Below are 14,040 nucleotides of genomic sequence, written 5' to 3'. Positions count from 1 at the left end.
CCCCCCTCCTCCCAACGTTTCTCATAAATGACTTTGATGACCACTCTCAAGGCCTCTTTGTAGGCACATAAGCATTTAGAAAATGGAAAGAGAGAGAAGTGAAAAAAGTTTCTAATCGTGGGACAAGCATGTTTATACAAACGGAATAATTGGACCAATGCTAATTTAAAATAAAGGTTACATTTCATTTTGCTTATATTTTTAGAAGACTAAAGGAAAGCTGCAATCGCTGCGTGGCATAAAGGATTAAGAGAAAAACTACTAGCCAAAAGCTTGATTGTTCAAATGCACCCAGAGGTGCCTAATGATGTCTTCATAGGTCATCTGCCTTCGGAAGGTCACAAACTTGAAATCGTCTGCAGTGGCTCTACTCTGCACATGTGAGGTCACCATGAGCCGGAACTGACGCAACAGAACTAACAATAAAGTGAAATTCAAGCTCCTGAAGAACTTCAGGCAAACAATTCCTCACTGTGAGGGTGACTGGTTTCTACAAGATGCTGATACATTGAGAGAGAATCCCAGATGGCAGACAAGGCAGATAAACTATTCTCTACAACAAAGACTCAAGAAACCAAGTAAAGAAGCTATGGATAACAAGCCTGTAATCAGAAAGAATAAGTATATCAAATACTATGAGAGGAAAAGATGGGATGAAAACGGTAAACAAGGAATGGTAGACTGCCAATTGGCACAAAATAACATGGTCATTAAAAAAAAAGGATTCCCCCCCCAAAAAAGTTTTATTGGCATATATTTCACACATCATATAATTCAAAAGTTTGATCATATTTAGCAGAGTTATATTATCACCACAATCAATTTCAGAACATTGTATTACCTCCTGAACTCATTGTGATTAGCCTCCCATTTCCACCCCTCTCCTGCCATATTCCTAAAAAAGCCATTAATTCAGTTATTATCTCTATAGATTCACACATCCTGGATCTCATATTAAAAAACAAAAATACAGGAAACAGAGAAACAAATAACAACAATAACAATAACAAAATAAAATAGAGAAAAACCTCAATTAACAATAAAAATAACTAAGGTGCTGCCATATGATTCAAGGACTTCTGTGCTCAAGGGTTTCTCTTTGACATGTTCCACAGTTGCCCCTCTCCCTCACCTCCACTTGTCTCCAAACTGGAGATTCCCAGTGAGACCGCGCAGAAGGTTGTTAAGGCACCTCTGTCCTCAATACCAGTGTAGCAGGGCAGTGGTGGGTAGGGAGTTGGAGATGCACTCACTAATGAATTCACCCACCACTGAGAGATGCCAAAATCTTTTCTGCCCATCCCTTGTCAATGTTCACAGCACCAGTTGTAGCTCTGTCTTTGGTTATAGCTGCAGACATTTTAAACTTTTAAAAATACTTTTTCTTCTGTGCATTGGATATTAAGGAGGGTCTGTATTCCTATATTATTCTGTAGTTCACCTAGAAGGTAATCATGTACACCACATTTTTTTTCTTGTACAACACTTTTATAAAGCAATCTGTCACTAAGCTTACAGAGCTAAACAACTGTTTTCTACTTTAACTCATAAATTCCCCTTCTGGGAATTTACCATAAAGAAATAATTCACAATGAAAAAAAATTCTGTATACATGACTATGCAGCACCATCTGTGATGGCAAAGAATTGGAAATAGTGTCCAATCTTCATATTAGGAGGCCAGTCAAAACCATGTCTTTTAAAATGAATGAAATGTTCAGCAGTCATTAAAATAATAGCTACAAAGGTATCAACAAACAAAATGTTTTTAAGAAACAATGACATATGATATGTATTAATCTGGTAGGTGTGGCTCTGCTGTTATGAATGAATATGATTGAAAGATTTGTCCTATCACCAGTTCCCCTTGTTTTTGTAAATAGTGTCCAGCCACTTAGAGTCCAATTTGTAAAAGTCAATAATTCATGTATTGCAGTTCATAGCTGCTCTACACTCATGTAATTTCCTTTCTCAACTGTGTTTCAAATTTTATATCACTGGCTAAACTAATGACACTATCAATGCATACTGATTATAAGGTCAACAGTTCAAAACCACCACCCAGCTCCACCGGGGAAGGATAAGGCTTTCTACTTCTATGAAGATGTGCAGGCTCAGAGACTCACAGGGGCAAATCTACCTGCCTCATAGGGTCGCAATAAATTAGCAATGACTTGCTAGAAGTGGAAGTGATGACTCAGGGAGATGAATGATAATGTTATCTAACATAAAATGAGAATGATGCCTCTAAAGTAAACCAGAGACATATATAAACCATAGATGCATGAATAGATTTTTGGCTTTCATTTAATGCTAGCCCAAATCAAAGAATAGTTAGTTCTTATGACATGGCCCTGCTTGATGCTAGAGCTCATGGACAAATTCTTAAAGATATTGGGGCAAAGTGGGGTGAAAATACCAGATGGTTCCTGCCCAACTACTTCAAAGAACAGTGTCTAGAGTCTTAAAGGCTTATTTTCAAACAGTCATCTAAGTGAGGTGTCAACTTACTCTACCTGGAAGAAGCACACCAGTCTTTGTGACCCAAGGATTGTAATTAATATAATCTGAATCTAAAGGAGGGAGTGGTATTCGAGCTTAAATTGTGAATATCTGGTTAGCAAAAGGCTATAGATGACAGTGGAAGCCCAAAATCCATTTGCAGGGTCCACACAGAAAGGGGCTCAGTAACGTTTTGCTTTATGTCTCCTGGTTGTAACTCAAACTCTGGTCAGAGTGCAAGGGAAGAAAGGGGCAAACAACAGAAACCCAGGAAGAAAGACTTCGATTACCTCTGCCACTCACAGCTGTTTTCCTCTCATCCACTGAAAAAATGAGGCAAATTTTCCAACAGAGAGTTGAGTAACTTTCCAAAGAGCACCCAGTGGATAGGTGAAGAGTGGGGAATTTAGGATTTTCTGGAGAAGTGAATCTCTCGGTTGGCAAACAAGGATTTATGTCAGGAGATGTAGCCTGACCTTGAGAGGAACCCCACCCCCACCCCCAAAGGCCTGCCTGCTTTTCTCTCTTTTTTAATAGTTTTTCTGGCATTGAACTCACATATCATACAGTTCTACAATTCAGTCATACTAAAAAGTTGTACAATCATCACATCAATTTTAGAACATTTTCTTCTTTCTTATACTCATTATTGTTAGCTCCCCATCCCCCCACCCCCAAATCTCCCTTACCATAATGTCAAGTAACCATTAATCCAGTTAATGTCTCTATGGGTTTGTCTACCCTGGATTTAATTGGCAAAAACCCATACAAACAATAACAACAACCTAAAACCAACAACAGTAACAAAGTAAGACAGAGGGAAACTTCAATGGAAAAGGAAGCAGAAAATATTAAAATCTAGAGCACATTTAAAATGGGTCAAAACAGAGAACAAATCATAAGATGTTAACTTTTATCCTAACTGCCTCTGCAATAATCCACTTTCCAATGCACTTGGCATGACAGCAAGGCTGTTCATATCCCTGGTCTATGGTCAGAGGGGATTCATTGTAAGCCTACATTTCCCCTTCACTTCTTCTTAAAACTGAAGCAATTTTAAAATTAGTCAAGAGTGATCAAATGATAATATATTACACTTTAAGCTAACTCATTTGCCATAATCAATTTTATATAATTCTCTCTGTCTGATAGCAAGGCTATCACATCCTCTGAGTGTGGTCAGAGGGTATTCACTGGAGGCTTAATCCACTTAATCTATGTGTAGACCATGCAAAGGGATTTGGGGCTTCTACCGTTATCCAGACCCTTCTGCAAACTGGGTGCTCACAACTTAAGTTCTGATACCATTCCCTCCTTCAGATTGGATTTTATTATTTACAATCCTGGGATCACACAAGCTGGTGTGCTTCTTCCATTCGGAATTCGTTGACAGCTGCCAGCTTTTCTTAAGGTATATTCCCTGACTTGGTTCTGCCTGCATCTATGTAAGAAACCTATTTACCCAGAGCTCTTAGATCAAGGAAAACCCAGCAGACAATCAGGGATTCTCTAGCACAGTGGTTCTCAACCTTCCTAATGCTGCGAGCCTTTCATACAGTTCCTCAAGTTGTGGTGACACCACCCCCCCAAACTATAAAATTATTTTCGTTGCTACTTATCACTGTCATTTTGCTACTGTTATGAATCTGGCAACCCCTGTGACTCTTAACTCTTGGTCCTTGTAACAATGTTAGAAGGGTACAATGTAAAATGCAAAAATGTTATAAGGTTTAAAATGTAAACATGCTAGTAAGCTTTATAAAATGGGTATAAACGATGGACTCAAAGCCAGACACAAAAGCCACATTCTGTATGATTGTGTGTATATGAAATCCCCAGGAGAGGCAAATAGACAGAAAGTATATTTGTGGTTGCTTGGCACCGAGGATGGGAACAGTGAATAATGTAAGTATGTACCACAGTGAATGATGGGGGGAGTGCGGAGTGGAGATCCAAAGCCCGTTAGTAGGCCACTGGAGATCCCCTTGCAGAGGGGTCTCGGGGAGGAGATGAGCCAGTCAGGGTGTGATGTAACAATGATGAGAAATACAACTTTCCTCTAGTTCCTAAATGTTTCCTCCCCGCTCCCACTACCATGACTCTAATTCGATCTTGCAAGACTGGCTAGACCAGAGGATGTACACTGGTACAGATAGGAACTGAAAATACAGGGAATCCAGGACAGATGAGCCCTATAGGACCAGTGGTGTGAGTGGCAAAACAGGGAGGGTAAAGGGAGAATGGGTAGGAAAGAGGGAACCGATTACATGGAACTGTGTGTGACCTCCTCCCTGGGGGACAGACAACCGAAAAGTGGATGAAGGGAGACGTCGGACAGGGCAAGATATGACAAAATACCCATTTATAAACTATCAAGGGTTCATGCGGGAGGGGGGAGCGGGGAGGGAGGGGAAAAATGAGGACCCAATGTCGGGGGTTTAAATGGAGAGAAAATGTTTTGAGGAACGATGTACAAATGCGCTTTACACAATTGATGTGTGTATGGATTGGGATAACAGTTGTATGAGCCCCTAATAAAATGTTAAAAAAGAGGAAAAAAAAAAAGAATAATGTAAGTATGAAGGATCTTATTGTGTGATGAAAATGCTCCGAAATTGGATTGTGGGATCCAATTTACTAAAAATCACCGACTTATATACTTTAAATGAATAAATTTTAAGATTTACAAATCATGTTTCGAGAAAGTTGTTTAAAAAAAAACCTAAGAGAAAGTATACTCAGCTCTTAAAACATGCCTTTTGATCCAACTGGGCTCTCCATATGACGCTGTCAATTTCCCTCTGAAGTGGATATGAAAGCACAGGAGAAAGGAGAGGAATGATATTGCTGAAAGTAAGACAGAAACAATCTGCACATGGTTTCCTCCAGCTCTGGGGTAGGCAAACTTTTGAGATGGAAGCACCAATCCTGTCCCTCACAACAATTCAAAAATTATTCGAGAGCCATAAATAGTGTTTCGTCTATAGTTCATAGGGCCGTTAAGGGTCCGTACCAGTAGTGGGATTCAGCTGGTTTGCACCAGTTTGGTAGAACCAATACCTAATTTTTTGTTGGGTTTGGTGAACTGGTTGTTAAAAATGGCACATGTAATCAGCTGCCCAGCTGCCCAATGTGGAAATCACAAATGGACATTCTTTACTCTTTTAAAACTTCATCTACACAACAGCATATTCTAAGCACCCATAGTAATGTTCGTTCCATTAATCAGTATTAAAAATTAGACAGAACTATACTTGCAATATTTATTTATTCATTTCATAAAATTCATTACACTTTTGTTGAAATGCTACATTTTTATGTCCTTGCATTTGTTACTTCAGTAAACAAACATATAATGTAAAGAGGAAAAGTGACAAACAACTAGGGGGTGACCTGCTGCCATTCTTTTCTGCTTTGTCTTATGCCCCAAGTTCCCACGAGATACTATAAATGCATTATGGAATTTTTGAAAAAGTTCAAACAGCTAGAAATATTGTCAGAACAATTGCTGTAAGTTTAGCAGAAGCGGAAAAGAGTTTTTCAAAGCTGAACATAATATGTATAGAGAAGTCATGTCTAACTGTTTTTAATATTGCAAACACAATGACTACTCTATAATTGGTCTGCCTCTACAAGAATGGGATCCTGCTCGGACAGTGAAAAGATGGTTAAGGAGAAGCTGATGCTCACATAAAAGCAAAGAACATTGCAAGTGAGGCTGTCAATCAAGAAGCAATATGGAAATATCTGAACAGGTTTATTGTTTTTTTCCTCAGGTATTATTTAATATTTTTCACAAATATTTTAAAACTCTATCTTATAACACAGTTATATAGGTGTATCTTTTATTGTTCTTATTTTGTATTAATTGTTTGAAGTAATAAATTACCTTTCAGTATATCATTGTTTTAATACTTAAAATGGTCATTAGGGCATCGAACTGGTTCTTAAATTATTTGAATCCCACCACTGGGCAGCCCCTAACACCAACAGTAAGAGCAGATTGATCACGAAAGATGGGAACAGGGGAAAATAACACAGGGAACCTGTGAAAAATATGGGGACACATATCAGGTTCCTCTTTTTCCCTGGTTGGTAAGTAGGGATCTAAGGTCTCAATGATCTTTGTTGCTGAGTGAGTCATTCTGGGATTCATTGAGACTCCATGTGTCAGAAGAGTGTGGCCCCACACGGCCTATAGGAGCAGATGACCAGATCTTGCCCTGGCTGAGTCTCCAGGTGGATTCAATCCACCAACCATTGGTTAGCAGCTGAGTACTCCCATCAGGACTCCTTAAAATAGCACAATAAAAAGGTAAAGGAACATCATATGGGAGGAAATTTTCTATAAAACAAGAGTCAGGGAGTCACAAGGAGAAACTAAGATAAAAAGGCAGTGAGAGAATAAAGGGCAATGGAAGAGTTAAGAGAGATGATGCTCACTATAGCAACAAACATTTTAAACACTGACTCAGTATCTTCACGTGCTAGGCTCTATTCTACATGTCCTTGTAGAACAGCGGTTCTCAATCTGTGGGTCGCGACCTCTTTGGGGGTCGAACCACCCTTTCACAGGGGTCACCCGATTCATAAGAGTAGCAAAATTACAGTGATGAAGTAGCAATGGAAATAATTTTATGGTTGGGGGGGTCATCACAACATGAGGAACTCTATGAAAGGGTCATGGCATTAGGAAGGTTGAGAACCACTGTAAAACACCATGAAAACAGACTGCGATTATTATTTTCATCTTATAATTGAGGAGACTTAAAAAGGTTAAGTACTCATAAATTCTTAAAGACTGAACTGGTAGGTGCTAAGCCTTTCTTTCCATTTGAATCCATAGCTGGTGCTCTTAATCATGATACTAAGAAAGGAAATAATGAGACGGACATAAAACAATACATCAGAATTAAACATAATCTATGACAGTAAAGAGTATGAGAAAAGAGAAGATGATAGTTATAGAAGCCACAGGACAGGATATAACTTGTAGACAATTGGCCTTTCCAAAGAAGACAATCAAACATTTTGCCATGGAGTAGATTCCAACTCATAAGGAAGGGATACATCTAAAAGAAGTCAAAATCAAAGCGATAAGAGAACATAACTTTCCTGGGCTGAATGAAAAGACTCATTAAGTTATAGGCAAAATAAACAAAAGTGTACTGACATCAAGACCTGGCCTGTTAATTTTGGACTATCATGACGACGAAGAACAAACAAAGAACTTTCAATAGACAAAGAACATAAACAGGGGAAATTAAAAAAAACCTGGACAGTATGTCTATTTATAGGACATGATCATAGAATTCCATATACTATGACATTGTTAATGGTACTATGATACTGTTAATGATAGAAAATTCTAGCAAATAATCTTCCTGTGTACAAGAGAGAAAGACTGGTTAAATACATCATGGCACACATATTCAATCTTAATACAATAATTAGAATCATGCTATCGGAAAAAAATTGTTGAATAAAGCAGACATATTTGTATGCTCCCATTATATCAAATTAAAAAAATCAGGTTTGTATGCTCCCAATATACCAAATAGAAAAATAAACACAGAATGCTCTCATATTTGTAACAAAACCCCCCACATATTTATAGGCATAGATACGAGTAGGGAATTGTCTAAGAGGATGGTCATCAAAATGTTAGTGGTGGTCGTCATCATATTTTTATAAAACATCATGTTTTTATAAAAACATTAAGTGTACTTGATCCAGCTCTGAAGAAATGCACCCACTAGGCAAGCTACTGAATCTCCCTTTGTTTCTATAAATGCTTAGTTACCTGGTCCACACATTTGGGGTGGGTTTGGAAACTAGGATCTAAACTATTATCGTATAAGGCACAACAACAAACAGGAATTAAATTACCTCTTTCTGGAAAGACGTTGTTTTTGGTGAGTTTGACACTTTTGGGCCTTGGGTGGTTATCGTCCATGCCCATAATTAAGCTGCGAAAAAACACATCAAATTTCTTTCTGCTGTCTGCATTGATGGTGCCAGCCACAGTCCACACCAAAGCGAAGAGGAATAAGCCTTGCAGCCAGAGGAAGATCTGTTGGCTTGTCAAGCCATCAGAGAATTCACTGTCCTCCTCTTCCGGTTTCCTGATTTCATCTAAAATAGAGAAAAGGGACCTTAGTGCAGAATGCTGCCGCAGATGTAAAGGAAGTGAAGTGGATGAGCTGGTTTTGCCAGTGACAGACTGATACTAGTTGAGGGGCAATCCTGTTAGACCCTTTATCTATATCCATCTTTGGATTAAGTACATAACAAAGTTAAGAAAGCATCATGGTTGTCCCCATTCAACAGATGAATCCATTAATGTCCTGAGAGGCCATAGCTCACACAGCTAGGATATAGTGAAGGTAGCTATGGATCCAAGCAGGATTCATTCCAAGGCCCAGGTCCTTTACCACTAACCCAGTGCCTCTACGACTTTAACGTGGCCATAAATCAGTAATCCTTGCATATCACGTTCATTATCTTCCTTCAGCATATCTGTGTGAGGTAGCGGCACAAGGATTGCTATTTCCATGTGCTGATGAAGAACTCAAGCTGAGAAAAAGATGGGGTTATTTGTATAATGGTACCCAGCAAATCCATGCCAATTCAAGGCTAAAGTAAACTTCTGTAGGCCAAAAAGCCCTGTCCCATTGTAACTTTTAAGGGGAAAAGATGCGTAGGAACAGAAGAAATAGCTAAGGCATCTCAATCAGCTCTTGGCTTAACAATCAAGGGTAGCACTTACCAAGCAGAGAGGAGTACAGCCTCATCATTGAGAAGGCAAGGTGGATGGGAGACGTTTGGACCACATATTTACACTGAAGGCGAATAAATTCCAGGCAGGGCTGGATGAGCCACATGAACATGTCATCAACCTGAGAGCAGAAAGCTAGGTGAAGTCTGGGGATGTTATCAAATAGTAAATTGAAAACCAAAAGTTTGGTCCACCTGTTGATTTCTTTTGAGGGTAGAGCATAGGGAAAGGCCACTGGCACCAAGCCTTTACCTCAAGTTTCCTCCTTAATGTACAGTTCAAAGACTGTACATCCCACAGGCCATACTGACTCAGTTTCTCATCCCTACCCCTCCATATCACTGCCCAGCATTTGCTACTCATTGAGGCTGAATGACTATGGTTCAGCTTCACCACATATGAAATAAGTTGAGGACTCCATTACTATGTCTCACATAGATGTTAGGAATTCTAACCCACCTTTTATAAGTATCTGGCCTTTGTAAAATGGCACCGCTGTATAAAGTAGCCATAGGAAAGGCAGAATTAAGTTTGGAGTTCATTTTCAGTGGGGCTAATTTATCACCTCGTTTCCGTCTTCCCTCCTTCCCTTCCCATTCTTTATTTCATGATCAGTGACAATAATGCATGTCTCTTCTCCCTACCCCGTTTAACCTTTTAAATTCCTGGGCTCATTTTTTTCCCATCTGAGTGTTTTGTCACTTTTGTTACATTTTTGTCATAGGATCCTCACACTTGTCGGGTAAGATACCAGTAAACAAATGCTTATGGGCAGTTGCTGCAGAGCCCATTCTGATGAAGGGGGTCCCCTGGGTGTCAGAGTAATATTGTACCCCATAGGGTTTCATTTTTTAAACTTTGCATTGTAAATTAGATGGGGTTTATTTTTTTCAGCTCTTCATTTTTATAGACAACAATTTAAACAACGTATTAAACCACCCAATAACTTTCCTGTTTTCACCTCCCACCTTTTTCTCTTCTCCCTCTTGTAGAATATTATTTCCCCCTTCATCCTGGTTGTCAGCTGTCTACCTGTAAACTCTTACTTCCCCTTCCTTCTGTGGCACAATCACCCCTACAAACAAAACAAAACTCCATGGCATTGAGTAAATTCCAACTCATAACAAGCCTATAGGACAGGGCAGAGCTGCCCCTGTGGGTTTCTGCTACTGTCACTCTTCACTGAAGTTGACAGCCTCACCTTTCCCCCAGGTAACTCACTATGCCGCCAGGCTCCTTCCCTCAGCAAACTGTTCTCTAAGTCCATCCAGGTTATGAGGTAGTCACAGTTTCATCATTATTCTTTAGAGATTTCCAGTATTTTAGTGTGTGTGTGTATTAAGATTTTCACCACTTGTCTGTCAGTTTGCTGTACTGTGGTGGCTTCGTGTGGTGCTGTGATGTTGGTAGTTCTGTCAAGAGTATTTCAAATGCCAGCAGGGTCATCCAACGTGAACAGGTTTCAGCAGAGCTTTCAGACCAAGAACAGACTACAAAGAAGGACTTGGCTCCCACTTCAGAGGAAGGAGCCACTGAAAGCCTCATGCACAGCTTTGAAACACTGCCAGATACGGAAGGCCTAGTGAATGGAAGCAGAATATTGTCGGAGATCGTGCCGGAGGATGGGCCCCGTGGGTCAGAGGACACTCACAATGTGACTGAGGAGGAGCTGATTTCTTAGCGTGGCATTGACCAAAGTGACTGGAGATGGGTAAAGCCCACGGAAGCCTCTGGGATCTCTATTTGCTGATGGGCCACAACTCAAGGTCAGGAGAAACAGCTGCAAAAATCTGTTAATGATTGGAATTTAGAAACTATGGTTCTAAGATATTTGGAAGTTGTCAAAATTGAAATGGAATGCATAACATTTAATATCCTAGCCATTAGTGAGCGGAACTGGATTGGCTTGGGCCATTTTGAATGCCAGGAATGACATAATCAAGAAGAGCAGTGTGGAATTCACTGTCAAAAAGGGCATCACAAAATCAACTGTGAAGTACAATGCTATCTGTGATAGGATTATATTTATATATCTCTACACAGGATCATATGTATTATATATCTGGAATCCAATCAAAAGGAATCCAATCAATATGATTATTCAAATTTATGCATCTGCTACAAAAGCTAGTGATGAAGAACTTGAAGAATTCTACCAACAACCTGAATTCTGAGATTGATCAAACATGCAATCAAGATGCATTAATAATTACTGATGACTGGAATGCAAAAGTTGGAAACAAAAAAGGAAGGAACAGTCGTTGGAAAATACGGACTTGGTGATAGAAATGACGATGGAGATTGCATGATAGGATTTTGCAAGATGAATGTTTTGTTCATTACAAATCCCTTTTTTCAACAACACAAGGAGATTATACACATGGGCATCCCCTGGTGGAGTACACAGAAATCAAATGGACCACATCTGTAGAAAGAGATGCTGGAGGAGCTCAATTTCAGAAGCTAGAACCAGGCCAGGGGCTGACTGGAAAATCCATGAATTGCTTAGATATAAGGTCAGCTTAAAGCTGAAGAAAATGAAAACAAGTGCACAAGAGGCAAAATATAACCTTGAATCTATCCCACCTGAATTTCAAGAACATCTCAAGACAGGTTTGACTCATTGAACACTAATGACAGAAGACCTGATGAGCTGTGGGAGGGCATTAAGACCATCATTCATGAAGGAGGCAAAGGTCATTAAAGACAGGAAAGAAAGACAGGATCAAATTGGATGTCATAAGAGACTCTGAAACGGGCTCTTTTTTGTAGAGTAACTAAAGAAAATGGAAGAAAATATGAAGTCAAGGAGCAGTAAAGAATATGCTAAAGGGCAGCTGGAGAAGACAAAGTCAAATATTATAATGAAATGCACAAAGACCTACATTTAGAAAATCAAAAGGGAAGAATATGCTTGATATATCATAAACTGAAAGCACTCTGGTAAAGCTTGAAGAAGCCTTGAGTTGCAATAGTGAGAGATTCTATGGATAAAATATTGCATGACACCAGAAACATCAAGAGAAGATGGAAAGAACACACAGAGTCACTGTACCAAAAATAACTGAGATCCACCATTTCAGGAGGTAGAACATCAACAATTATCGATGGTGATGAAGAAAGAAGTTCAAGTTACACAGAAGACATTGACCAAAAACAGGCTCCAGACTTGATGGAATACCAATTGAAGTGCTTCAACAAGCTCAAGCACTGGAAACATTCACTCGTCTATGCTAGGATATTTGGAAGACAGCTACTTGGCCAACTGACTGGAAGACGTATCTGTGATCATTCCAAAGAGAGGCGACACAACAGAATGTTCAATGTTCAAAGTATAGAACAATATTGGTATCCATGCAAGTACATTTACTTAAGATCTTCCAACAATGGTTGCAGCAGTACATTGACTGGGAGCTGCCAGAGGTTCAGGCCAGATTCAGAAGAGGACGTGGAACAAGGGAAATCATTGCTATTGTCAGATGGATCTTAGCTAAAGGCATAGATTATCAGAAATATGTATGCTTGTATTTGACAATTCCAAGGCATTCAACTGTGTGGATCATAGTAAACTATGGATGACTTTGAGAAGAAAGGGAATGCCAGAACACTATTGTGTTCCGAGGGCACTTATACATGGATCAAGAGCCAGTGGTGTGAACAGAACACAGGAATACTACATGGTTCAAAATCAGTAAAGGTGTTCAACAGGGTTGTATCTTCTTACCATAATTATTCAATCTGTATGCTGAGAATCTAGATTACACGAAGACGAATGTGGCATCAGAATTGGAGGAAGACATTAAAAACCTGTGATATTCTGATGATACTGTTGCGCTGGACAAGATCCATTAACCCACATGCAACTTTAAACAAAGTTAATAAGCCTTTATTGGCTGGATGTCAAGGAGTGGCTAGAGCCTAATTCACCCTTAACCCAGAATGTTTAAAGAAGGGAGTTTTTATACTGTGGAATAAACAATGCACAAGGGCAGGTGGCGTCATGATATATGAAAAAATGAAAACATATAAAAATAAAACAGGGCTTTACAAGCAACATCAGCAATTTCAAAAATAAATAGCCACATTGGGGAGGGAGGGGGAGGGGCAAAAAGGAAAATGAGCTGATTCCGGGAACCTAAGCGGAAAGCGAATTTTGGGAATGATGAGGGAAACAAATGTTTAAGTGTGCTTTACACAATTGATCTATGTATTGTGATGAATTGTATGAGCCCCAATAAAATGATTTAAAAAAAGTAAAATAAACTACTGAAATTAAAAAAAAAAATGGCCACAGGTCAGCAGTTACAGACGTTACAAAAGAAATTACAATAGTTACAAGTGGCCACACTTGGTTCAATACAAAATGGCTATGCGCAGGCTAATTAACACAGGATGGCTATATTGTTAAATTGGCTCCATCTAAATTAAAGTCTACATTATGGTTGCATTGGTGGGTTACTACAACGCAACCTTACTTTCTGTAAGTGAGCAGGACTTGCAGCACTTGCTGATGAAGATCAAGGAGTGCAGCCCTCAGTGTGCATTACAACTCAATGTAAAGAAGACCAAAAAACAACTGGACCAATAAGTAACATCATGATAAAGTTGTTAAACATTTTGTCTTGTTTGGATCTACAATCAGTGCTCATGGAAGCAGCAGTCAAGAGATCAAAAGATGAACTGCACTATGTTACTCTGTAGCACAAGATCTTCTTAGCATATTGGAAAGCAAGGACTAAGGTGAGCCTGACCCAAGCCATG

The 14,040-nt window shown here is 39.3% G+C and overlaps 1 protein-coding gene across 1 annotated transcript in view; it reads right to left on the bottom strand.

Annotated features, from left to right (window-relative positions):
- The window catches only part of DNAH3 (dynein axonemal heavy chain 3), a 210,881-nt gene that overhangs the window by 68,182 nt on the left and 128,659 nt on the right, over window positions 1–14,040 (bottom strand). The window contains exons 39-40 of the mRNA XM_030884374.2: window positions 9,271–9,400; window positions 8,391–8,636 (exon numbers count right to left, since the gene is read on the bottom strand). Of these exons, the coding sequence (XP_030740234.2) occupies window positions 8,391–8,636; window positions 9,271–9,400 (376 nt within the window). The remainder of the gene's footprint in view (window positions 1–8,390; window positions 8,637–9,270; window positions 9,401–14,040) is intronic.

This window comes from Echinops telfairi, unplaced genomic scaffold (assembly GCF_000313985.2).
Source record: "Echinops telfairi isolate 266 unplaced genomic scaffold, ASM31398v2 ScPeMD7_5;HRSCAF=22, whole genome shotgun sequence".
NCBI lineage: Eukaryota > Metazoa > Chordata > Mammalia > Afrosoricida > Tenrecidae > Echinops > Echinops telfairi.
This window is presented reverse-complemented; position numbering and strand designations above follow the sequence as displayed.